The sequence below is a fragment of the Tympanuchus pallidicinctus genome, unplaced genomic scaffold (genome assembly GCF_026119805.1).
Source record: "Tympanuchus pallidicinctus isolate F22 unplaced genomic scaffold, pur_lepc_1.0 scaffold18, whole genome shotgun sequence".
Lineage (NCBI taxonomy): Eukaryota > Metazoa > Chordata > Aves > Galliformes > Phasianidae > Tympanuchus > Tympanuchus pallidicinctus.
In genome coordinates, this window is record NW_026294699.1 from 3,002,995 (window position 1) to 3,028,198 (window position 25,204).

The following is a 25,204-nucleotide window of genomic DNA, read 5'->3' on the forward strand; positions in this document are numbered from 1 at the left end:
TTGAAAAGCTTGCTTTCCTCCTTTCAGTGTTTAGCCACCTCGTTTTTACACCTCCTGAGCAGCGCCTTGCTGTCCCAGGTGCTGTTTGGCCCTCGCGTCCCCCGTCAGCTGTTCATCTTTGTGCTGGGGACAGAACGACTGGAGCACATTTCTAAGTCTGTTCCCGGTATAACTGGGAAAAGAAAAGAAATTGCGCATAAGTAGTGCGCACCGCCGTCAGAAAGCAGCTCGGCGCTGGGCTTTTCTGACTCAGCGCTGTGGAACGGCTGGGCGCGGGGCTGCGCTGGCTGCGAGCGCAGAGCCGGGCGGAACGGGCCGCGTCCCGCAGCCGGGTCCTCCCGCCCGCCTTTCTTTCCCAGCAGAGAGGCGGGCAGCGCTGCGCAGCCCGTAGCCGCGTTACCCGAGCGGTGCGGGGCACAGCGGGCGCTGCCGGCTTGGCGCCGTGCCTTTCGCCCGGCCGTGCGCGCTCCTTTCTCTATAAACGCTTCGCTCTCGGGGCCCGCCGTCCCCACTGCGCCGCGGCTCCGCTCTGTACCGCACGCCAGGACGACCTGGCGCTCGCCGTGCCGCACTGAACGCGCTGCAGCCCCGCGCCGCGCTCGCCTTAAAGCCGCGTTTGCGCTCCGCCTCAGGGCGGAGGGAGTCCCCGCCCTCTTCAGGGTGCCCGCGGGAGCGCGCTCCGCCCCGTGACGTCACTTCCGGCGGACGCCGTGCGGGGAATGGAGGCGGAAGTGACGGCGGCGGCGGCGCGGTGAGTGCGGAGCGCGGGGCCTCGGGGCCTCGGGGCCGCGGTGGGGAATGGCGCTGCACGGCGTTCCGGAGCTGCGCGGCGGAATCCGGCGCCCACGGGGGCTGCGCCAGGCCGGCTGTCGCTCTCCCGGTGGGCTGTGGGGCTTGGCGGAGCGCGGCTCGGAAGGGCCGGTGCCGGCCGCGGTGCCGCGCTCGGCCTTAGCGGGAGGAAGCGGTGAGCGCTGCCCGCACGGCGCTCGGTGCCGCCCGGATCCCCGCCCCAGGCTCCCAGCAGAGGGGCGGCCCGGGGAGCTGTAGCTAGAGCTGCTCTCGGTACCCGGCCCTGATCCCGGGCTGGAAGCTGCGGGGCTGAGCGTGTCTGAGCCGTGTGGGAGCCGTGGGCTTCCGTCTGTGTGTGCTGTAAAACAGGGGGAAAGAAAAATGGATTCAACCCCGAGGGAAGAAACAGGTCTCTACTGGCAATAGCTGATGGTGACAGCAGCAGGTGGAAGAAGGCCATTACTTCATGCCACCACGTGCCTTGCTTATCAGCAACGTGAGGGAACCAGGGGGCAGCACGGAATGTGTGACCTGTGGGTTAATTGAGATCTGCGGAGCGAGCTCTCAACTTAAAAATGCCCTTTCTTTTTGTCTTTTCAATAAACGTGCATGAAATGACTGCAGTGTGTTCTAAACAGCTTCTGTGCCTGGAGATCTCCCCTAATCTCTGAAATCTCTGGCAGCTCAGGGATGTTGCTGAGTCTCTGACGCAGGCTGGGAAGCTGCAGTGGGATGGGGCTGACCCCACAGGCTCGCATGGCTCGCAAGGGATCTGCAGCAGTGGGTGAGGGTGGGTGGCTTTGATCCCGGGCTGCTGATAAACTGCTTGTGTTTCTGTTGCTTGGTTATTATTGCTGGCGTAACCCGTAATCGGTGTGGCTTTGCAGTGTTGGTGCTGCTTTTCATCAGAGGGTAGATCTCTGTTGGATGTAAGGAACTGATCTTTCACAGTGAGGGTGGTGAGGCACTGCAGCAGGTTGCCCAGTGATGTGGTTGATGCCTCATCCCTGGAAGCTTTCAAAGCAAGGCTGGATCAGGCCCTGGGCAACCCGACCTAGCTGTGCTATCCCTGTGTGTTGCAGTGGAGTCGAACCATATGGCCTTCAGAAGTCCCTTCCAACTCTGGGTTGCAGATGGCATCTTTACAAAGGCCATAAGGATCACAGGAGGTGCCCCAGAGCCAGAAGGGACGGTCGGTTTGTGGCAGCTCTGTGTGCACGCCAGGGCTGTGGCTTTGTCAAGAAAGAGCTGTGGGCTGCAGATGACCCCGCAGGAGCATAAGCTTCAGAGTGCTCTGAGCGTATTCAGAGAGGAAAATCTCAGTCAGGAAAAATCTTCAGTGTTAGTTCCTCTTGGCTGGATGCTGATGTAAGTAGAACTGAACAGAAGGGACCCAAAAAGTGATGCATTGCCACTGTGGAGCAGCAGGTGACTGCCCAGTGAGCTCGCTGCAGTGCTGCACATATCACACCGCAGCCAGCTGCTAGGAGGCAGCCACAGTGGGGATGTTGCATCTTATGCAGGGCAGTGTTTGTGAGCTGTTTTGTCATCAGGGATTACAGGGTGGGGTTTCAGCAATTTTGGCTGATAGAAATTTGAAACAAACAAACAAACCCCTAAAGCAAATGCTGTATTTGTGTTCCTAAAAGAACCGGTCATAATCTGACTCCAGCACTCTGTGAAACATGTGAACACACTGAACGTCAAATCTGGGTATGATATATTGCTAGAGAATTTCCAGGAAGAAGCATTGTCTTGTGAGATTAGTGCAATTAGGTCTGTGCTTGGGCATTTTATGGGTGGAAAATGAGTTAAACCTTCCATGGCACCAATGCACTTAAATGGCTCCTGTCTCCATACATCCAACTCTGTGCAGTTCTCTGCACCAGCTGACTGGTAATGATAGTCTGTCCCTTTGGTTTGGCTGCAGCTTGGCATGGGCAGCTTGCTGCACAAGTTGCACTGGTTTAATGCAGATCAAATCTGCAAAGCTGTGCTGTAGAAGAGGAGATTCAGTGCCCCATGAAGGTGAGTTACACAGGAGAACATGGAAGCACCATCGTTCTGTGGGACAGGAAAGGCGTTTGTTTGGTTCCTCCTCTTGCTGGGCTGCAGGAGCAAACAGCCTTCAGAGCTCAGAAAGAGCCTTGCTGGAACTGCTCGTAATTATTTGTAATTATCAGCTATGTCGTGTGCGGTCTGTAATTCTTTCCTTTCCTAGGAAGTCCTTTTCGTGCAGTGTCTCAGGTGAGGCCTCCTGTCCCTGAGCAGAGCCGATGCTGGCCAGCAGACCCAGCACACGCAGCAGTGTTAATGCTGCAGCAGCACGTGATCCTGTTGCTGTGTATTTCGTTGCAAGCTTCTGGGTGCATCAAAGCCCCCAGGGAAATATTCTGTGCCCTCTACCCATGGGAGACAAAATGTCGGCTGCTAGAGGACGGAAAAGTCACCCGAAACGCACACTATCGTTTTCTGCTGGTCTCTAATTAAACTGATTAGCAGACTGCTTTGTTGCTCAGAGATCAGACTGTTTCATGTGCTGCCAGCACGTACTTTGGCACTGCGGGCAGTGGCATTTCTGCATTGTTTGAACCCTCGTGGTCATTGTTCTGGCCCTCCATATGCTCTGGCAGGGGAGCGGAGGGCAGTGTTCAGATCCTGAAAGAAGAGAGAAAGGAATTGCTTTAAAGGCACGGAGAGCTTTGTAATCAGGGTCACTGCTGCAATAGAAGGGGAATTGCTGGGGCTGGCAGTATAATTACTGCTTTTTTTTTTTCTTGTTCTCATCCCAGTCTGGATGACAGTGGTGTGGTTTGTGATGCCTCCCAGAAGTGTGCCTTTGGAGTTAAGATGGTGCCCGTTTGGGGCTGGGCAGAGAGGCAGCCCAGTTTCATCGCACGCTGCAGGAAGAGTCACAGGTGCTGGAAGCACTCTGCTGTGCCCCAGCAGTTTTCTGGCTTCCTGCCTCATGGGCAGCAGCGTTTTAAGGGCTGCACTCAAGCTGTGACCAGCAGCATCACCGCGGTGCCAAGGAGGGTGAGCTGCTGCTCCCAGCTCAGAGCAGGGAGATCACCTCACCGACTGCTGCCCTCTTCCCCAGCACCACAATGGCAGAAGCTGCTGTTGCTCCCCTCCAGTAAATCATTTGCTCAGCCCATGGCTGTGGCCTCGTACTTTGACCCCACAGATGGGCCGGCTCCCTGCGGTGCCAGCAAAGCAATGCTCTGCTCCCTGCAGCCACTGCTTTCTCTCCTTCGTCGCTCGTCCTGCTGACCGTGTGCTGCAGCAGGTTGGGATCCGACGGCCTCGACGAGTTCTCTCAGGTGCTGGGAAGGGCAGATGAGGTCTTTGGAGTGAGGGCTCTGGAGGAGGACACAGCTCCTACGTTATTGATTTAATTGAATTTGCATGGTGTTGCGCAGCCTGGATGCAATGGCCTGGAGAGAGATCTTGTACTTGATGTGCTGTAGCAGAATAAATGCCAGAGTGCTTGGGTACGAATGCTTCGTAGCTACAGCCCTGAGAGCCCAGTGCATGCAGCAGTTGGCTGAGGGCCTGACCCGGCCATCCCCTCCTGCTGTGCTGAGCTGTTTTTCCCTGCTCCTTTGCTCCTTCCCTGTGCTCCATCCCACTGGGCTCGCTGTCTCTGCCCCTGGATGCCTGCGTGAGCCGCCCTGGTGAGATGAGGGCTTTTCCTGGAGTCTCTCCTTGCTGCTCTGTTTCCTCCTGGGATCTCTGCAGCCCTGCAGCAGTGAGCCCCTCCTTATGGGAGCCAAAAGCCCAAGGGCTCTGCGCTCACACGGTGCTGACTTGAAGTTCTTTTCTGCTGAGGAAGTCAGTTGTTGAGGTGGCAGATTTGGGCACACGGCTGTCACAGTGCAGTCATGGAAAGTTGGCTGGGTTGTCATGTTTATTTGCTCAGATAGAACTTGCTATAACGTGGTCATGCAGCTTTTTCCAAGGCTGCTGGAATGCGGTGTTTGTTCTTTCTTCTGCTGTTTTTTTTTTTAAAACAAGCACTGTCTGAGAGAGGCCTGAAAACTGTCTGGAGTTGTTTCTTATTGTTGTGGGCAATGCTACAGGCTTCTGTAGCCAACGAGGGGCTTTCCCTTTTCCCCTTTTAGAAGATAAATAGCACAGAACCCCTTTGTTGCTGTAACTGCAGCTCCCAGTACTGAGCTGGCAGAGCTTAACAGTTTGCCGTGGAAATCACCAATGGCATTAGACGTGCTCCTGAGAGGGCAAGGAGTTCTTTGTCTGCTCGTCCTCCTCTGACTTGTATTTGCCACTTCTCATTTACCACAGCCTCTTCTTTTGAGCATTTGGGCTGACTGGTGTGGGGCTGTGAATTTGGAATTCCAGGCTGCTGCAACAGGGGGCTGGTGGGGTGGGGGAGGATCTGCTTGCTGCAGCCCCTGCCCTTTGCAGGAGCCCAACCCTGTCCTGCAGAGAGTTCTTTTGACTCGAGCTGAAGAAAAGCAATTTGATGATTTGGAGGAAGAGGGACATTTCATTAATTATAGATCATGAGAGATAGCAGGAGAAACTAAAGTAGCAGTTGTTAGCTCTTCTTCCACTGTGGTGGAATGAAATTTGCCCAGTTTTAGTCTAAATGCATGCATTCCTACAAAGAGGAAGGTATTTGCTCTCCTGCCTGCTGTAGGGCAGGGCTGCAGCACTGGTTTGGGATTGTGCTCAATGGTTTTGTTCTGCTCCTACGCAGCAGAATGTGCTGGTGTTTGTTTCTCTCTCTCATGTGCTCATTGCACCAGGGCACATCTTTGTGCTGGGAAATGAGGGCCACGAGTGTTTCCTTTCACCTCTCCCACCTGGCATCAGGCTGCCATCAGCAGGAGGTGTCAGAAGGCGTTTCAGCAAAGGGAGCTTTTGGTGTTCTTCATCAGGAGGACCAGCAGGAGCAGCCAGGCCATTCAGCATAGAACCCATGGCCTGCTTTGTCCTTGCTCCGGGTCTAGCAGAGCTCATTGCCTCCTCTGAAGAAAAAGATGGTGCTATTTCTCTGTGTTCCCATCTCTCCCTGCTGCTGTGCGTAGGAGACGTCTGGTGTCAGAGGTGCTTGGCACCCAGCTGTGTGACAGCAGTGACCTGGTGCCTCCCGTTACGTGTCTCCATCTCCAGCATGAATATCAGGTGGTGACAGAACACTTGGGCATTTCTTGCCACGTTCCAAAATCTGCTTTAACTCTTCTTCCCGTTGTTGCAGGTGAAGGAGGAGAAGGGTGCCTGAATACCTATGAGTGAGCTGCAATGGATAACAAAGACTCAGAAGCTGAGATCCACCCTCTGAAGACAGAGGACGTGAAAGCTCAAGAGAACCACGAGAACTCTGTTGAGAGGAGAATTATCATCAAGCAGTCGTCGCAGCTGTCTCGCCTGTCCCGCTGGCGCACCGCCGCCTTCTTCGTCTCCTTGTTTTTGTGTCTGATCATTGTGTTTGCCTTCTCCTTTATCATTCCTTGCCCAGAGAGGCCTGTTTCAGAGAGAACGTGGCTCCGAAGCTATGACAGTGCGGGTGAGTTTGCTGCAGGAGAATAGTTACCTTGGGCCCCGTTCCCTTGTGGGTTAGGAATTGGAACTGTTGAACTCTGCCTAAGGCTGATCTGGAGCTGGGCCTGCAGGGGTGCTGCTCTTGGGAGTGAGGGCTGTGAACACCTGACCTGGATAAGCAATGGCCCGTCGTAATTGGAGTGGCCTTCCAGGAGGTGTTTGCAGGATCTAATGGAGAAATTAAATGCTGCTGTGAAGCACTGATGAGCTCACAGACCAGTCTTACTTGGAAAATAAAGGGGAAGGGTGCCTAGCAGTAAATCTGCATTGCAGTTGGGTCTGTGAAGTGCTCCCTTGAAGTTTGGACTTTGGTTTGGGGACCATGAGGCATCCTTTCTCTATCAGTATGACTTTCCAGCAATTCTCTGTGACTAACAGGAAGGAGAGAAGAGCAATTGCATCTTGTTATTTTGTTAGCTGCACAAAGTTATAGTTGTTTTAATTGGCTCTTTAACCTGGGAACTGCTCCTCGGTGACTCAGCATCCACTTCTGTCAGTGCTTGCCTTTAATCTTGTGTATGGTGATTGTGTGCAGGTTAACCTGTAACTGCAGAGATAGTGCTCCCCACCTGGGATGAACTTTATGCTTTAATGCCTAAATCCAAAGTTCTGCTACTTTGAGATATATATGGCTGCTTTTAGCTGAAAGTGAGAAAGATTATGTATTTGGGGCTGGTTTGGTTTTTTTTCCCCCCTGTATTTTGGGAATAGCAACCCCACCCCAAGACCAGAGTTGTTTTTTGTTAAACATAGTTCAGATTCTGGACGCCTGGCTATAAAAAGAGACAAATCCTCCAGGGGATGACAAATGAAAGCAAATAATCCTTTGGCACTGACTTCCAGTGCTTAGTGCTCATGTCGATGCCTTTTTTTTTGGTTGTTAACACAAAAACCAATTTGTCCTGATGTCCTGCAGTCAGAGCTGGAGGCAGTGAGTGGGTCTCTGGGAATGTGTGCTTTGCTGCAGCCAGCTGTGCTGATGGTCGAGGCAATCCTCACCAGTGCCTGACTTCTGGTCTCTCTTACAGTGGCTTACCCGTTTCTTGCTATAGAAGATGTGAACGAGGACAAAGTGCAAGATGTCATCTTTGCTTTCAAAGCCAGCAATGGCAGCAGCAGCTTCAACAGCTCCTGTTTGGATGAAGGTAGCTGGTTCTGAAACAGAAGGCCTTGTAGTAAGGGCTGCTCCTTTTTTAAGTTGGGATTAATAGGGCTGCCGTGGCTGATGTCCTGAGGTGGGTGCCAGTGTTGGAGTAGTGCCCATCATGTCAGTTCTCCTCTGTGTCATTAAGTTTGGAGCACTGAAATGAAGATAAGGGGAAACGCAGTGGTTCTGGGAGAGAAAACAGGGTGGGGGGAGGCCTGGGGCGAGGCACAGCGCCCGGCTGGTGCAGCGTAGCAGATGTGGGCAGGGCTCACGCTCCCTCTGATGCATCTTCTCTGCAGGTCTGCCTTCTCCATGTGCTTTCATCACTGCTGTGTCCGGCACGAATGGCAGAGTGCTCTGGGAGAGGCCTGCTGCCACGGAGCTGGAATGGATGCAGTGTGGCATCAAGCAGCTCGGAGGGGCCCCGGGCTGCCTGCTGGTGGGGCAGCCGGTGTCACTGACTGCAGTTGACCAGCAGACAGGTGGGTGGCAGGCAGAATGACAGAACAGCACTACTTTCATTGCTCACCTTGTGGCTGTCGCACTTTGGGAACATTGAAGTGGCATCACGAGGTGACGTGGACAATGCACACAGAGCATTTATCATTTAAAAACCTTGCTGGAGCCGTTGGCTGGGCCCTTGAGAACTGCCTGTTCTCTGTTCCAAGGACTGGACTCTGCTGTGGTGTTTTGTGCCAGCTGCTGTATTACAAGAACAACTTTTTGACAACTTTTAAAAGAGGAGAAGCAGCCAGCAGCTGTGAATGTTCCTTGGTGCTCTTGTGGGCTGGGCACAAAGCAGTGGTGTTTCTCAGCCGTTTGTGAACAAGTGTTAGGAGTGCCTGCAGGGGCAACAAGTGTGGAGTTACAGGGATTGGAGATCTGAAAGTCATCAGGGAGAGTGCACAGGAGGTCTATAGCCTGGGATTTTGCCTGAAAAAGGGAAGCCTTCATTTCTGCACCTCTAGATGAAGAGATTCTTCATCGTTCTGCCTAAAGCTGGGGGGAGGATGAAGAATGCCTGTGCTTCTGTGGGAACAAGTCTGTTGTGCCTTCCTCTCTGAAGAAGACTGAGATATATTTCCATTTTGAGGGTCGCTGTTTCAAAGGCTATAAACAGTGTGTGCTCTCTCGTGGAAGCATGCATAGGATCCTGTTCTCTGGATCTGATATTGCACCCCTTAGGCCCTATTTTCCAAATACTGGGAGAGAAAAATAGCAAGAAATAAGGCTCTAAGAGATCTGAGATAAAGCTATTGAAGCTTTTAATTTCCAGTGTAGCTGGAACAGCACATGAACCCGCAGTCAGCTGGAAAGCTTCTGCAGTAACTGAGATAATTAGCACCATTTTTCTCATCAACAGGCTTTAGTACAGGTTATTTATAGACATTAATGAAGTAGTTGCTTTTAGGTCAAAGCGTGGAAAGGTGGCTGCTGAGCCAAAGCCTTGTAACTGAAGTCAGCCATAAGGAAACAGCACATGTATGTAGAGAAGCCACAAGTCACAGGAACAACCTGGTAGGAGAACATCCTGCAGATAAATTAAAAGCAAGAGGTAAAAATTGCTTCTGATACAAAAATGAATACTCCAACAGTTGACATTTTTGGCACCTTTTTTGCTGTGGCTCTAAGTAGGTCAAAAGCAGCTTCTTAGTGCAGTTGGCTTTTGCTTTGGGTTAGGAGAGCAGGTTGGAATAAAAAATCAGGTTAAGTGTATTTCAGGTGGTGAAGTCTGACTTCATCACGTTGTACTAAAACCAGTAGTCAGGTCGGCCTGTAGCTGTTAATGGTTCATCATGGTGATGGGTTGGTGAGATTCCAGGGACCTCTGCCTTCAGTCTCTGCCTGTAGGAAGGTTGAAGGCGGGGTAGGCAGGTTATCTCAGTGACTGATGTGGGATTGATACAGTTAGTCTCTTTCTGTCAATTCAATTTGTATTACATCTTGCTTTCTTTGTTGCCAGAATAAGTGACATGAGCCAACGAGAAGGAAGGCACAGGTATTTGTGTGCTTCTGTTTGTGTGGAACACTTAGCATTCCTTTGTGTGAAGGTAAAGCAAGCGATCTGGAACACAGCTGTTCCAAAGCAAACCAAGGGTCTGTGTGGTTGGGTATTCTGCCTCTACCACGGCCAAAACCAGCCTCCATAGGAAGAACAGGGGTGGGTGTGTGGTGGCACCTTCTGCCTTTACCTGTGTATGAGCCCTGGGAGTGGGTCTGGTGTCATTTCTTCAGTGGAAGAAATCATGGAATAAACCAAGGCTCTTCAGCCTGAAGAGTGTGTGACTAGAAGTAAATCTGTTTTGCTGCTTATCGCTCAAGACTTCACAAAGAATGGCTGTTTCCCCTCACGGTTCTTCTTTTATCTTTCTGCATATCTGCTGTGTGCAGAGGGCTGGGAACTCAAAGGTGTTCAGTAAACAAGCGGGCAAGGACGTGGCAGAGAGGTCTGACAGTGCTCTGTACAAAAGACCTGCCTTCATCTCAGGCAGTGTGTGAGCTGCAGGCTGGGAAAGCACAGTGATGGGCTGTGCATTCATCCAGAACGAAGCAAGCAATCCTGGCCCTTCACTTTGCAGTTCCTTGGGGGTGAGGGCTGCACTCAGACGTGGAAGTTTTGAAGTCCTCATTTTATTATTCCTTCCAAACCAAACCAAAACCCTCCACTCAGGCTGGATTTAGCATCTAGGCACTTGTCTTGTTGGCTTACGTTGCTGTGCTTTTGCTGTGATCCTGGACTGTGAGGGAGCATCGCAGTGCTCTGCCTGACTGGCAGAACAGTCAGATCTCCAATTAGCAGAGCAAGGTGGAGTTGGATTCACAGTTGGTGCTCCTTGGGGGCTGTGTTAGACCATGTAAGCTCCTTAATCCCTTTGTGTTGAAGCTGTCTCAGTTACCACTACCAGTTTGTTAAATCAGATGTTTTCAAGGCAGTAAAACACCTTTATCTACAACTCTTTTCACAGTCTAACCAGCACAGAATTGAGCATTATGCATCAAAATACGAATTTCAGCAGCTTGATCTACTGATGGAGCTTTGGGCTATACTGAAGCCAGTTATTTATAGTGATAGTTTATATATTATTTATACTTGTAGGATATAGTTATTTTAAACTTAAACTCTTTGTAGTTTTGGCTGCTTGGGTTTTTTTTGTTTGTTTGCTTGTTTTTAGGGGTGGAATTGTTTGCCTCCCCCTTATTTCCGGGGGGGCATTTTTCTATTTCATATCTCCTGGTATAACAACAAATCCACGTTTGTTTTTTTCCTCAGTATTTCAGTAGAAGCTGGGGAGGAATCTCACTGGCATTGCAGCCTGCCTTAAATGACTGCAGGCAGCGTGGGGCAGTCATTCCTCGGCCCTCAGTTCTTTCTGCCTACAAAGAACAGGATTATTTTGCATTCCTGAACTGAGGATGGCTGGGTGGGATGCAGTTCAAAGGGGCTGGTTAAGGATTTCCCCTCAGAGCACCTAGTTATGCACTTGAGTCTTCCTTAAAAAAGAAAAAGCACAAAGCCACAGCAATCTCTCAGCAAATACTGCTGCAAATTCCTCATGTCAGTGTCTGGAAAGTGGCCAGCAGCCCTGGGCAGAGTGCATCTGAGTGCAGCCGAAGCTGTGCTACCTGCATTGACAAGCAGCTGAGGGACAGAACTGTCTGAAGAGCTGTGATCTTCCAACCTGGGAGAGAGGAGGGGTGCAGGCTGAGCTGTGAGTGCCTCGGGAGCTTCTGCAGGAGTCAGGTTGCAGTACAACGTGAAGTAGCCATAAATGCTGTGATCAGAATTCAGCTTCTTTGTGGTCTTTAGAATGCCTGCACGAATTTAAGTAGCCAGAATCAAGTTTTTAGAGAGCTGGAAAGGATTTTGTGTGCAGTGAACACAAAGGAAAATGTCTTAACCTGGGGCATTGAAAGCAAGCTGTTCTTTGTGCCTGGCTGATGGACTTGAGCCTGTATGCAGGCAGCTGGAATTGCTTTCCAGTAAGGGCTGGAGTTGTGGATTCTGGGTCTCATTTGAAATGCAGAAATACCCCATGATGAGCGTAATTGTGGCTGCCTTGCAGCGCTGATGGGCTGTGTGAGTGACTGCTGCAAAGTGCTTTGAGGAACAAGAGTGTTTTAAAGCCTTTCAACCTGAAGTGCTTTTCAGTGAGCATTTCCCAATAACTTCTCTTCTAGGGGAAGTTCAGTGGAAACAGTCCAGTGACTTTGGAGCTAATTACACTGTGCTGACTCCCTTGTCAGTGATTCCAGATGTGGATGGCGATGGAGTTCAGGACCTGATAATCTTTATTGCTGCAGCAGATAAGGTATGTCACTGTGAAGCTACGCTGAGCCCTGTGACCAGACTGCAGGGCAAGGCAGGAATGCTGTTTGTTTCAGTCCTGCAGATTGCAGAGGAAGTGCCCAGAGGCCTCTGATGTCTGTGTTTGAGGGAGGTTCTTTCCCACGCTGCAGAAATGTACTCCCAAATCAGTGCAAGTGTTCTGTGGCTTAGGAAGAGAACCAGAGAGGAACCATCTCCCTTTTCAGCCTGTGTTCCTCCCAGGCTGTGTATGGAGAGCACCTGGGCAAGATGAGCTTGCAGTTTTCTATGGCCATGCTCAGAGAAGTGGAAGTGAACAAACCCTGACAGCTTTGGCTCCTGGATCAAAGCGTGTCTGACAGCCAGTGCCTCTGTACAACCACTGGTCTTCCTGGTACCTTCCATGGCTGTGCTTTGCCTGCTTTGCTCAGCTCTCTTCCTGCTGTCGCTGTGCTGATTAGTTCTGACTTGGGTTCACTTAGTGAAATTGCTGTTAGTTGCCATTTCTGTTTTCCAATATTGCTTTCCCCCTCTTCTTAGAAGGGAAAAAGTGAAGTAGCTAAAAATGTTTTCATCACAATCCGTCCACATCCATAATCAAGTGATGTGCATCACCTGCATGTGCACCTGCACGCAGAAGTTGTAGTTTCCTTGTAGCAAGGCTCGTGGGAGGAACAGGGGCCGTGTGTCCCCACACCAGAGCACTATAAGCAGACTGAGCTCTGCTTTCAGAGGCATTGTTGTTGCCAGAATCATCAGAAATTCTATCCTCTCCAACTCCTACATTTCTCTTCTGTTTCCTTTCCTCGCTGCTTTTCCTATCCCAGTTATCTCAAGACTTTTGTTTTTCTTTTAATCTTAGGCAGCCAGGACATGTTTGAAAGCAGTCTCTGTTCTGCTAAACTGCTGGACGATTTGTTTTTTGTTTAACCTTTCTGGATGTTTTGGTATGAAACCCTTCCCTCCCTCCCTCCCCTGGGACTTGGCAGGCACTCTCTCAACTCAAGTAAAAGTACACTGTGCGTTGAGGCATGGCACAAACTGTGGGGAGCCTGAGGGCAGCTCTGCAGCTGGGAAGGGCAGTCTCTTCCAAAGGGAGATTCAGTCCTTAAAGTTCCTAACTTTGTTGCTGCCAAGGGCTGAAGTTGAATGTGATCTTTACTCCTGTTTTCTGAAATGGCAGAGTATTGAGCAGGGTATGGGGAAGCCTCTGGGTGCTTAGGAGGTAGGGGATTAGATGGCAGTTTCTGCTAAGTCTCACTGAGCCCTGCCTGCTGCAAGCTTCAGCACAAACAAATCCTGGAAAATCAGATTTATTTCAGGATACCTTGGCTGCAGCACCTCACAGAAATATGAAGCAGTGCCCTAAGTAAGGTGCTGTGTATTCTCCCTGACTGCATGAGTGCCATTGGTTGGTTCTGTCCTGGGGCAGCTGCTGCACCGGTGCTTGCCAGTAAAGGTGAAGCTGTTCAATAAGTGCTGATGTGTGTATCCTCCCAAATGAGAGGCTGGCAACAGCTGGTGAATGTGCTGCTCTCCTCCCCAGCAAACTCTACCCCTTGTTCACTTACCCAAAGTCACCTGAAGAGCAGCAGACTGTGTTTGCTCTCCTGTCAGTCCTGCTCAAGGAGGAGGGAAGCTCTCTGTTCTTGCCTGACTCAGCACCCCTACGAGATGCTGTCCTGGTGTGCTGTGCTTCCCCCACATCACACCTCTTGCCCACTCTTAAGTTTCATCTTGACTCTACCTTTTTTTCTCTTGGGTGAAGTGTTGTGTGGATTCTGTTGCTCTGATTCCTGCACTAAGAGAATATAAAGAAACCTGGCAACTTTTTTTTAATTATTTTTAGTCTCAGTGAACTGGCAACAGCTTTAGAAGGGTGGTTTTAGGGCACTAAAAATAGTAGCAGAGCTACTCTGTGGCAAGAACTTGGGTCCCCCTGCTTTTGGCAGGCCTGCAAGGACAGAAACAGCTGTGCTGGCTGGTCTGCACAGTGCTTCCTGCAGGCACTGCGAGAGAACACGGTGACAACGCTGCATTCCGAGTGATGCAACTTTAACCCTTTTTTTGTTGTTTTTAATCCCATCCCTGTGTAGATTAAGACCTTCATCCATTCAGGAAAAAATGGCAAACAGATCGGCTCCACTGGAAGCCTGAATGTGGATGGGGAAGCTCGTTACGTCCTGCTGAGCCCAGGCTCCTCCCACTACTTCCTTTTCTGTACAGGTACTGTGTAGGACTTGAGTCTGAAAGAATGGTTATAACTGTGATGTGTTAATCACTGAAGAGTTGTTGGAAACAGTGTTTTACATTCTCAAATCTATGTCCTGTTTCGAGCAGCAAAGGAGATATTTGAGGTCAAGAGAAGGAGGGACTTCTGCTGAAACTGAAGTTATACATACTGTAGTAATTTCATACTAAAGATGTTGAGAATGTAGGTTTTAAACAGTCATTTACATAGCCATGATTCCTGTGGAACTCATGGGTTGTGAACAGGTAAGATGCTGAACGTGTTCAAAAGCAGGTTTCAGTCTCAAGATACTGCTACAGCTCTGAGATACAAGCCCTAAAAATGCAGTTTGTTGTTCATCTGCCAGATCCACTTCAGACGTGATCTGGAAATCTGTAGCACTTGGAGCAAGCACAGGATAACTTTTCTCCCTCTTTTTTGCTCTTCTTTCTTTACCCAGCCAACTCTCTCTATGCGTATTCCCTGAAAGATCTCTACAGTGCAGCAACTGGGATGGAAATTAAGCTTCCTGGCCTTGATCAAGATCCTCAGTGGGAGAAGAACATGGAGCACACCACTCACCGCCTGACCCCTCTCAGGTTTGGTCCTGGATCTTGTCTGCTGGTGGGTTGGAGGGTTCTGGTGTTCCTGCCTTTGTTCTGTCCTGACTGCCCATACAGTAAAGGAGGGGAAGCAGGTTGGGATTTTGTATGTGAGTGCAATTGGAACATGACTTGCACCTCTGGCAACTTATCCAGTGTGTGGCATCTGCAGAACCTGGTGCTTCAGCTCCCAGCCCTGCTTGACTTCCCTGCCTGTTAGAATGAGTTTCTCACTCTTACTGTGCAGGAGAAAAGAACTTGAAAGGAGTCTCTCCCCTCCACCCCCTAAAACAAAGACCACGAAGAACCAACATTCCCAGTCTAGGAAGCATAATCCATTTTCTGTTCCTGTTCAGCACTGGAGACATTCGTTACCTGGCAAAAATTCCTGGCAGATCACGGGAGAACATCCTGGTTGTGAGCTCAGAGATGGCCGTGCTGATCAGTGCACAAAATCTTCAGACACTGTGGACCCTCAACGTGTCCCGTGTCATGAGGTAATGTTACCCATGTGGGTTCTGTATGGCATTCCCAGGTTTCCAGCTGCAGTGATCCTGGCAGATGCTGTTTTTTATTTGAAACGTAAAAGCCTGCGATGTAGCAGTTGAGTCTTTTATCAGGGTTTTTTTCTGTGAGGATAGAAGCTGCTCTGAAAGAACAGGGTATGCACGAGCTGTTAGGTTGTGTTGTGATCTGTCCTTTCTCCTCCTTTCTCTTAGTGAGCCACTGCTTGGTTACTACAAACCTGATGTTCTTGATGTTGTCCTTGAGAGTGAGATTGGACCCAACAGGAAAAAGGTTTGAAAGCTCTTCCTTTTAACTTCCTTTTTCTCTGCATGTCTCAGCTGAAGCAGACATTTTGTCGAGGGCAGCTGGTATGATGTGCTGCCTCCAGCTGATTTTAGAAGGCTTTTGGCTGGAAAATGATCTCTTTTAAGAAGCTACTGAAGGCAGCCCAGACACTTTAACTCTCAGCAAGTGACTTCGATGACAGAGCTTTGAACCTCTTGAAATAACTTGCAAGACTTGTGACTTCACTCTAACGTGGTCCACCCCAGGTCTCACAGCTCTGTGATCAAGTAGAAGCTCAGCTTCAGGTGTCTCCTTGTCTTCCCGTGTGTCAGATACTTGTTCCTTTAGGCAGTGTGGGACAGAGACAGCTGCCTTGACCTCTTACTCGCAGCTCACGGAGCTCTTTGATACGTGTTCCTTTTCTTTCTTCCCTGCTAGGTTATGATTGTTGAGGGTAGATCTGGAGCAGTCCAATGGGAGCTGAAGCTGAACTCTGGAGCAAAGAGCCCCAGGCCAGCCACACTTTCTACTGCTGATCATCGGTCCACCTTCCTCATCTGGGGTGAATACCAAGTAGCAGGAAATGAAACGGTGAGTAGTGCTGCTGAGTGGCTGCTTTTTTCTGGACTCAGAGTCAGAATTGTCTGGAGCCACCCCGTTTTCCCAGTGTTCACATTCAGTTCCTTGTGTTCCCCTAACTGCATCATTCTGTGCAGACTGTGGACTATCCACAGTCTCTGATCAGCCTGGTCTGCATGTGGCAGGCATGTGCTCTGGTCTGTGCTGGTCCTCACAGTGTCCATGGCAGTGTTCCTGCTAGCAGCTAGTGTGGCACCAGCAACATTCATCATCCTCAGCCTGGCTGCATAGAGAAAATGGACTTATTGTCTGTGTGAGCAAAGGCACTGGATTGCCCATAGCCTTGCCTCCGTGTGCTGCTGTATTTGAGTTGAGAGGCTGCTGGCTTAGTACCTCTGAATCTGCTGCTGTTTGACCTGCAGCCTCTGCAATAGTACTGCACGCAGTGATGTCTCGTGGCCACATTAATGTCCTCTCTGTGCTCCAAGGCAGTCTCTGGTGGCCCTTGTGTGCTGCTCAGCTGTGTGACAGAGCCCTGCTTGGAGCAGTGGCTGGCAGTGGTGGTGACAGTTTGCGTCTTGGAGGATGCCTGAACACCAGCTGAACTTCCTGTGCTTTTCTTGCTGAGTTTGTCAGCCTTGGGGCAAATCTGTCTCTTGCACACAGCAGACAGGCCTGTTGTTCGCAGGAAGGTCAGGCACCACGCAGGCAATAAAGTGCCAGCACTGTTATGTTGGCCATGCACAGGTAACCGACTGGATGCACTCTGTTGAACACGAAATAATGGCTGAGCCTGGTATTTGGGATTACTGTGTTCTGAGCATGTCTTGTTGGTTACAGACGTCAGCAGCTCCTCTACAGAAGCTGTATCTTTTCCATCCTTCCTACACTAACGTCCTGTTGGAGCTCCGCAACAGCACAGATCAGATAATTGCCTTCAATGGTGAGTTCTCCCCCTTTGGCAAGGAGGTGCAGGAGGACTCCTGCTGCTGCCTCCAGGATGCTGGGCGCGTGGTGCTGGGCTCGTGGCAGCCATCTTATGCTGGGCTGTTCCTTCTGCTCTGTCACAGCCACGCTGTTCGAGCGCAGCCGTCACGCCTGCTATGTGCTGGTGAGGGGGCCTCAGCCCGGCGAGGAGCCTGGGCTGGTGTCTGTGATGAAGCGTAAGCTGAAGGAGGACGTCTCTGAGAGCAGAGTGATCTGGCTGAGCCAGGTGGCTGTGGACAGTGAGCAGTACATCCGTGACCGCCTTTACAGGATGCGGTACCACAGCAGAGCGTGAGCTTGCCAGGAGACCAGGAGAGTCTGCAGGCTGCTTCTCCTCTGCAGCAGTGCTCTTAGCAAACCCAGATCGTGGATTCAAATGGGAAGCTGCCTTTGTCGATCCGCAAACCAAAGCATGGCTGGCAGGGAAGCACCCCCCACTGCCTGGGTATGCCCAGGATGAGGGAGCAGCTGCCAGTGCATCCGTTGTCAGAGCTGATGGGACTTCAGTGCTTGGCCACCACTGAAGTGTCGTGAGCTCAGGGATGAGGGCTTTCCCCTTCATTTTTTTGTGCCCACAGAACTGTGCTGGCTCAGTCTGTAGGTGGAGGAAAACGTGCTCTCTGGGGATGCCTGCACTGATTGTTTCTTGGGTGCTTGCATGAGAAGTGGAGCTTCTGTGTGTGGTGTTAGATTTCCTTTCTGAGTCAGCTGTCCTGGCTGCTGGAGAGGTGCTTGGCTGCAGGCTGATCACAGTTACACTCTCCTGAATTTGGGCCCCTGCTTCAGTAGTGGGTATGTGCAGTGCTAGACTCCAGCCTTGTGACTGGGCTAGGTCTTACCTGGGCCAGCAGAAGAACGCAGATTGAAGTGTCATTCTACTTAGAAAATGACCTTTTCTCCTAAGAGCAGCCCCGTGAGCCTCCCCCTGCAGTCACAAGCCTGCCTGTGTTTTCTGTGCTACTTCCTTTCCAGCCAGGCTGTGCAGCACTGGTGACACCAAAAGGGAGCTGGTCTCCTACCTGACTTATGCACCAACGTTCCCCTCACCCCGTTGTGTTTATAGGGGATATGAAAACCAGCCTAGGCTGACTGGTCCCCGCAGGTACGGACATCACCTCTCCTCTTGGTTTCAAGGTGCAAGAGGATCTAGGCCATTTTTTTAACAGTGGAATTGCACTTTAACCTTTCCTGGGAGCTTGGCTTGCTGTTCCTGGGAGTCCTGTTCCACAGTGGCAATGCCAGCTGTCCTGCAAATGCTCCTGCAACCTTACAGCTGCTGTGGTGCCCATCTGAGTATGGTCCCCTGTGCCAGGAGGTGAGCGTGTTGCAAGACTTGGTGAAACTACAGGAGCTATTTATGCAGCACAGCTCCGTGGAGAGCTGTGTGCTGCCTCCTCGCCCCAGGTTGAAGTGATGCTGGGTGAGGAAGTCCAGGTTGTTGGCTCTCAGGGGCCAGCCTGGTGTCCCCAGAGAGAGAATGGGTTGCTGTGTGGAGGTGATGTCTCACTTGGAGGCTTTTCATGGTGAGATGTATGCCCTGCTGGGCACCAGTGCAGGCTGCAGAAGCAACGTGCAAAGCCTGGAAAAGATTTTGAGTAGGCTGCCTGGTCCTGAAAGCTGCTGTCCCTGCACCAGCTGCACTGAGACGCAACCACAGTTTATACACTGGTGTCCATTTGATTGCTGAGAAGAAGGTGGGCAGAAAACGCACAGCTTAGCGTGGAGTTTGCACCCTTAGGAGCATCTCTGTTTAGTGCTTGGCGTGGGCACCTGGTGCTGCTGTCAGGTGGCCCTGGGGCTGCCTGAAGGATGCGCCTGCACCGTGGCCCAGGGCTGAGTGCTGCAGGTCGGGTCCCACTGCAGTTCTGTGGGTGGGAGCGACGTACCTGGGCTGTATTCTCAATGGAATGACACTGTCCTTCATCCTCAGCTCTCAACTCAGACCTGACTTTTCCAGTCGGTAACACTGAACGTCCCTTATGCTGGGTTTTCAGTTCTGGGGGGCTTTTCTGGCTTTAAGTTGTCTGTTTGTGTTTCCAAATACTTTGGAGACCCAGAGTTCCCTGTGGCAGCTCAACTAAATGAATCAGTGCCAAACCAGCACCTTCTTAACGAGTCCTTTTTCCAGCTTCTTTCCCTGTGTAATTGTTTTCCGCAGTACTTAATGAATGACTTCGTGCCTTGATTCAATAACTCAGATGGGTGATGATGGCATTATATCACTGTGTTATGCATTAGTGTGTTTTTTAACACTAAGACTGTTGGGTTCTTTAACTTATTGCAAATTGTGCTGTATAGGACTTGGTCTAACTGTAATGGTTTCAATAAATCCTCTTTTGCATTGTTTGTAAATGGTGCCCTGCTTCTGTTGTTGCTGCTAACGAAGAGCCGAAGTTAGGCAAGAATGGAGTGTGACTTCCCAAAGGCAGAAAACCCCTTCTGTGGGAGGGACCCGGTGTCCTTGTGATGCTCCCACATGTGGAGGTGGTGCCTGCCTCTCCCCTTTGTTCTGGTGCTCACGCTTACCCTGAGCACGGTGTAACCCCAGGGAGCAGCTGGGATGTGCCAGCCCAGCCAGCTGTGCTGGTGTCAGGCCAGAGGTGAGCAGGAAGAAGTGAGCTGATACTGAAGCGGTTGCTCTTCCCTTCTGGCAGAGAGGAGCACCGTGCTGCTGGAAAAAAGGGCCTCTTGGCCCCTTAGAGCCACTCTGAAGAGCTGTCCTTGCAAATGCACCTCTGGGGTGGCACTGCAGACCCCTCGCTCTCCTGCTGCAGCAGTGAGGATGCTGGACCCTGCAAAAGCAGTTAGGTAACAGAGCTGGGCTGGCCTGTCCCTTCCCCCTGCCTGGGACTCGCTGACCTGCTTTTACACCCCAGATTCCTGCTGCAGTCCATCAGCATGAAAATCTCTCTCCAGGGCTTGGATTTGGATCAAGCCAGAGGAAGCTGTGCAGCACGCAGTGTCTCCTGGAGCGTGGCACCATCTGTCACTGCCCCGTGGCTGCCAGCACTGAGGTCCCAGGTTCCATCCCACCACTAAGGCTCCTGCAGCTTCCCCAGCACCTCACCCCAGGGCCTTTTTATGCCCCAGCACCAAGCTGAGCCGCGAGCAGCCACTTTGTGATGGGGCTACATCAGCAGCAGGGGAGGGTTCCTGATCCCGCACATCTGCACGGTTTGTCAGTAGTCACAGCGCAGGCTGGCCCCCCCTTGGTGCTTAATGGGCTGGGGATGACCCCACGCTGCCCTGTGGTTGTGCTCAGCTCCAAGGCTGAGTGCCAAAGGGCATGAGCCTGCCTCATGTTTATATAATGGCCGCTATTAATCCCCCCACAGCTGGGGCTCAGCTCTGGGAAAGAGAATAATCCTGTGTGAGATCCTCGGGCTCTGCTCAGATTAAGGGGTGGCGGGCAGGCAGAGCAGCTCAGCTGCCAGCCACCATCCTTGCCTGCCCCTGCCAGCCCACGGGGCCTCTGCATCCCTCGCTTGTTGCCATCCCGCTGCACCCAGCTCCAGGTGCCGCTGCACGCTGGGGATGCAGGCAGCTGGAGGTGCACGCAGGGCTGCAGGGATCCCTCCTGCACTCCCGTGTCACCCCTTGCTCAACACCATGAAAACCACACCGCTTTCCCCACGGGATCCTTTATTTCTGCATGTGTTGTGATTGCCCCGTGGGGCAGGCCGTGCGCCAGCTCCCTCTGGGGTAGGAAGGATCTGGGGGCAGCGAGCGGGGTCTGCAGGGGATGTATGGCTTCTCTCCTTCAGTGCTACTGCGGGCAGGGTGCCGTGGCAGGGCCTAGCTCTCCTCCTCGGGCACAGCTGCAGGACTCCTGCTCTTCTCTTCACCCTTGGCCTCGGTGTCACCAGCAGGCAGGAGCAGAGCAGGGCTGGGGCTGGAGTGCCGCTGCTTGCGCATGAAAGGGAACACCCTGCAGGCAGAGCTGGGCTGAGCACCGCGGGGACCCTCAGCACCACGGCACCCCGGCACTGCCCTCACCGCTTCTTGGTTTCCGGAGGGATGACGGCTTCTGCCAGCAGGTTCCTGTACAGCTCCGACTTAAGGAAGCGTGGGTAGGAGTCCTGGAGGAGCAGAGCATCAGGCCGAGGCTGAACCCAGCACTGCCCGCCCGGTACCCACCTTCTTCATCAGCATGTAGATGTGCATCTGTGCGTCGTCCATCACGTAGCGGTGGGGCGTCTTGATGCCCTCCAGCGTCCGCTCCATGGTTTTGCTATCGATGTTCACCCAGCGCGTGGCTCCCGGAGCCAGGAACTGCCTGGGGATCGATAGCAGGTGACCAGCACCCAGCCTGGCCCGGCCCCACGCTGGGATGGAGGGCTGGGATGGCCTCATCCCGAGGACCCGGCCCTGCTGCCACATGGCACTCACTGGTAGATGGAGTCCACGATCTCATTGATGCGGGATTGCTCCCCGTAACGCAGCTCCTCGCATGCCTCCCAGAAGCTCAGATTCTCAGCTGGGGAAGAGGATGCGGTGTTGAGGAGGAGGACGTGATGTCGGGATGGGGACGTGGCATCGAGGAGGAGGACGTGGTGTCGTAGAGGATAGTGGTGTTGGGGAGAGGATGCGGTGTTCAGATGTGGGGGTGGCATTGGGGAAGGGACGTGATGTTGGAAGAACATGGTGTAGGGATGGGAGTTGATGCTGGGGAAGGGACGTGGTGTTGGAATGGGGACGTGGCGTTCGGGAGGCCATGGTGCTGGACACCACCCATGGGCAAACCCTCCTCAGGTCCCAGCAGGGCCCAACAGCAAGGCAAAGCTGCATGGAGGCAGTTGGTGTGAGGTGCAGCGGCAGGCTGGCTGGCAGACAGGGCTCACTCACCACTGAACTCCTTCTTGAGGAACTCGAGGAGCTGTGTGCGGCCCAGCGGGTCCAGCAGGAGCTCACTGAAATTGAAGCCCCAGCGCTCCACCCGCAGCTTCGTGGGGGTCGTCACCCTGCGGGCAGCGTGCAGGAAGGGCTGGGGGCTGCAGGCATGGCCACCAGACAGCAGGGCCGCTTCTGTCCTCTCTCTGCAGCCGTCCCGGGGCTGGTGGCCCCCTGGGGGTTACTTACGTGGGGGCATTCATGGCCCAGTAAGTGGTGTCGTCGGTGATCCAGGGGTTGCTGGGTAGGCAGCCCGACATGATGGGGTCGTGGGGCACGTACTGCTCGTTGAACTTGAGGTACCTGCAGGGAGGGGTGGCTGGGGGACTGGGCCACATTTCACCGCCCACCGTGGCCTTGACTCTCGGGGGATGCACGGGGGCAGCACGGGGAGGGGTGAGTCCTGGGATCTGCAATGGCCTCGGCTCTGCCCATCGCCATTGGGCATGTGCTGAGGGGGGCTGCCAGCCCGCTGCAGGACAGAGCTCACCCTTCGAGGCAGATGGACGATTTCACCCTGGTCCTGGCCATGGCCTTCCTGCAGTACTCGATCTGGGCCAGCCATGGGCACACGTCAGGGCCCTGCACCGTGCAGCACCCCTACGGCTACCCCATGCTCCACTCACCTCTCGCTTGTAGTAGTCCATGTTCTTGGCCTGGAAGAGATGTGAAGGGCTGGGTGAGGGCTCGGGAGTTCTCTATGTATCCCTTGTGCCAGGGGGATGCCTCCCCCTGCCTCCACCCCTGATACATCCCAGCAGGAACCCGACCTCCTGCCCCCTGCAGCACGGCAGCGGCCCTGGGCTGGAGACACTTACGTGGACAGATGACATGGCACACGGAGGAGAGAAGAGAAAACGCAGCAGTTAGAAAGGAGGGTTGGTGGCTGCGGGGCACAGGGTACCACAGTGCACACACCAGGGCAGCTGCAGGGATTAGAGCACCGGCACAGATGGCAGCAGGTGCACGGGAAACACAGCCCTCCCTGCTTAGCCATGGCAGTGGGGGCAACGGGACACAAGGACGTCAGCAGGGCTAAGGAGGTCACCATGTAGGGTGGGATGTGGGGCAGCCCCGTGGGTCCAGCTCTGCTCACCAGCTGCACGCGGGTGGTGTGGCAGTTCCTGCGCTCAGGGCCCTGCTCCAGCACGTTGGGAGCTCCCGGCTGCAACGAGAGCCATGTGCTGGGGTCCCCCAAGCACACCCAGCCAGCTGTGCCCGGACTGCACACTGCCACCAACCGTGTCCCTCCCAGCCTGTCCTCACCGGGGGCCGGTTGACGAGCCAGTAGGCCTGCTCCTGGCAGTCGATGACAATGCGGTCACCCTTCCGCCGCTGCTTGGCCGCCCTGTTTGTGCAGAAGTGGGGGGTTGGCAGCTGGGGGCCGCCCCATCCCTGCTGCCCACTGCCATCTCCATCACGTCCTCACGCTCACCGCAGCTGCTCCCGTGCTTGCATGACTACGAAGTCCCACGTGTGGTTGATTCTCTTGTGCAGGAGGTTGTAGTTGTCCTGGGGAGCAGCAGCCAGGTGGGCACGGAGTGGGACCTGCACCCTTGCCCAGCCCTGGGTCCTACTGCTGCTCCAGCAAGGGGACAACACCCCTGTTGCAGCCCCACGCCGGGCGAGCTGAGGCCCCACAGCTCATCACACGCACCACTCACCTTCTCATGCTCGATCAGGTCGCCCTGCTTGCGAATGTTCTTCTTGGCCAGGTAAATGGCTGCAGAGGAACGGAGCCGCTCAGCAGGGCTGGGACCCACTGTGGTCCATGGGTTCTCAGCTGGTGGGCACCTACCATAATCCAGCTCGGTGGCCGGCCACTTGGTGCTGGTCCAGAAGTAGGGGGTCTGGGGGGAGAGGGGCCGGGCTGAGCAGCACTGGGGTGCTGTGGGTTGGTGCTGCAACCCCGACTGCAGAGGGCACCCACCTGGAAGCGGTACGGCGACTCATCAGCACGCAGCACCAGACTGCGGGGGTCCCGGAGCGGGTAGATGTAGCCGTGCCTCACGATCAGGTTGCCGAGGTGCAGCGACTCTGGGTGGGGGCAGCGGGGGCTGCCGGGCGGCTCTGCGAACTGCCGGGACCCCCGCCCCGCCCCGGGCACTCACCCTCTTCAGAGATGCCGTACTTCTGGATGAGCCACTCCACGATGTCGTTCCCTGAGGATCGTGGCAGCGCTATGGTGCGGTGCGGTGCCCCGGTCCCAGGGGGCACGCGGGGTTACGGGGCACAGCCGCCCGCCCCAGGGAGGGCTCAGCCAACGCGGCATCGCTCCCAGCTGCAGTTCTGAGCACATTTCTGAGTGCCGAGAGCCGCCCGCTGTGCTGTGCCATCCGAGGGCCGTTCCCGTGCACCGCTCCCCTCCTCACCACCGCACAGCCCCGGGCGCGATAGCCCACCTGTCATGGCATGGGGGATGACGGTGATGAGCAGCCTCTGGTTCCTCATCTTGATGCCCATGTCCGGGTCCTGCATGCTGACGATCATCCGCTCCATCTGTGGGGCACCGGCCGCGCTCAGCCCCACGGCGGAGAGAGCGGGGGCACGGGGAACCGGGACGACTCGAACGCGGGGCACCCCGCAGCCGGCAGAGCTGTCTCTGGGCCGGGTCAGCCAAACTTACTCCCCTCGGACCCCGACGCCCAGTGCGGTGCCCCCCGCCCGCTGTCTGCCCCGTGTCCGCCCGGTGCCGGCTCACCTTGCCCAGGCACGGCATTTGCAGGCGGGACTGCCCGCCGCCGCGTGGACCGCCGATGGTCATAGCGGGTGCGCGTCCCGCACCGCACCGCACCGCTCCTCTCCGCCCGGGGCTGCGGCTTCCCCGGTCCCAACCCCGCCCCGCCCCGCCCCGCCCGTCCGCCCCGCGCTCCCCCTCGCGGCTGCAGCGCTCTGCTGCCCGCCCGGTGCCCCCCGGGGCCGTGCGGGGCCGTGCGGGGCCGGGAGAGGCCGGCCGTCGGGTCCAGGAGCCCAACGAGGGGCGGCGGGCGGGGTGAGGGCGGGGAGCGAGGAGATGTGCGGGGTGTGTGTGAGTGTGCAGGAGGTGTATGGGTGTGCAGGGTGTGTGTGTAAATGCAGGGGGATTCGGGATATGCGGGGTGTGTGTGAGCGGGAGGTGCACGGGATGTGCACGGTGCGCACATGCGGGAGGTACGCGGGATGTGCGCGGGGTGCGTGCGGGGTGCACGCGAGGGGCGGACGGCGCATTCAAGGCCCATTCAGGAGACGGGCCGAGCGCTCGCAGCGTGCGGGCAGGGGATGCGGGGTGCGGACAGAGCTCCGGGTGCGCTGAGGACACGGCGCCGAGCGCCGCC

The 25,204-nt window shown here is 54.1% G+C and overlaps 2 protein-coding genes across 7 annotated transcripts; one reads left to right on the top strand and one right to left on the bottom strand.

Annotated features, from left to right (window-relative positions):
* The first annotated feature begins 629 nt into the window (after nucleotides 1-629).
* On the top strand, nucleotides 630-19,352 carry FAM234A (family with sequence similarity 234 member A). 5 transcript variants are annotated; one of them, XM_052680368.1, is made up of 12 exons: nucleotides 630-751; nucleotides 6,014-6,322; nucleotides 7,386-7,502; nucleotides 7,804-7,986; nucleotides 11,684-11,814; nucleotides 13,907-14,036; nucleotides 14,501-14,639; nucleotides 14,999-15,139; nucleotides 15,362-15,440; nucleotides 15,873-16,025; nucleotides 16,854-16,956; nucleotides 17,084-19,352. In XM_052680368.1, exons 2-12 carry the CDS (start codon nucleotides 6,058-6,060, stop codon nucleotides 17,293-17,295), a joined length of 1,653 nt encoding a protein of 550 aa, XP_052536328.1. In that variant the 5' UTR covers nucleotides 630-751; nucleotides 6,014-6,057; the 3' UTR covers nucleotides 17,296-19,352. The 5 variants fall into 5 exon arrangements, with proteins under 5 accessions (XP_052536328.1, XP_052536331.1, XP_052536327.1 ...); XM_052680371.1 differs by lacking the exon at nucleotides 630-751 and adding an exon at nucleotides 2,723-2,817; XM_052680367.1 differs by lacking the exon at nucleotides 630-751 and adding an exon at nucleotides 3,974-4,112.
* A 1,273-nt stretch (nucleotides 19,353-20,625) lies between these two features.
* On the bottom strand, nucleotides 20,626-24,724 carry RGS11 (regulator of G protein signaling 11). 2 transcript variants are annotated; one of them, XM_052680375.1, is made up of 17 exons: nucleotides 24,592-24,724; nucleotides 24,293-24,389; nucleotides 24,002-24,052; nucleotides 23,821-23,927; nucleotides 23,689-23,740; nucleotides 23,555-23,613; nucleotides 23,326-23,402; nucleotides 23,157-23,238; nucleotides 22,987-23,055; nucleotides 22,517-22,540; nucleotides 22,381-22,442; nucleotides 22,080-22,193; nucleotides 21,846-21,961; nucleotides 21,390-21,477; nucleotides 21,138-21,276; nucleotides 20,997-21,079; nucleotides 20,626-20,928 (listed from the first exon to the last, which is right to left on the bottom strand). In XM_052680375.1, the coding sequence occupies exons 1-17, from the start codon at nucleotides 24,652-24,654 to the stop codon at nucleotides 20,796-20,798; spliced, it is 1,416 nt and encodes a 471-aa protein (XP_052536335.1). In that variant the 5' UTR covers nucleotides 24,655-24,724; the 3' UTR covers nucleotides 20,626-20,795. The 2 variants fall into 2 exon arrangements, with proteins under 2 accessions (XP_052536335.1, XP_052536334.1); XM_052680374.1 differs by having other exon boundaries at nucleotides 22,517-22,546.
* Between the last annotated feature and the right edge of the window lie 480 nt (nucleotides 24,725-25,204).

Coding starts and splice junctions, on each gene's coding strand:
- RGS11 (XM_052680374.1), bottom strand. CDS start 24,654: ATGACCATCGGCGGTCCACGCGGCGGCGGGCAGTCCCGCCTGCAAATG. Junction 24,390..24,591: donor AAATGCCGTGCCTGGGCAAG/GTGAGCCGGCAC, acceptor GGTGCCCCACAG/ATGGAGCGGATGATCGTCAG. Junction 21,478..21,845: donor CCTCAAGAAGGAGTTCAGTG/GTGAGTGAGCCC, acceptor CCTCTTCCCCAG/CTGAGAATCTGAGCTTCTGG.
- FAM234A (XM_052680368.1), top strand. CDS start 6,058: ATGGATAACAAAGACTCAGAAGCTGAGATCCACCCTCTGAAGACAGAG. Junction 14,037..14,500: donor CTACTTCCTTTTCTGTACAG/GTACTGTGTAGG, acceptor TTCTTTACCCAG/CCAACTCTCTCTATGCGTAT. Junction 16,957..17,083: donor TCAGATAATTGCCTTCAATG/GTGAGTTCTCCC, acceptor GCTCTGTCACAG/CCACGCTGTTCGAGCGCAGC.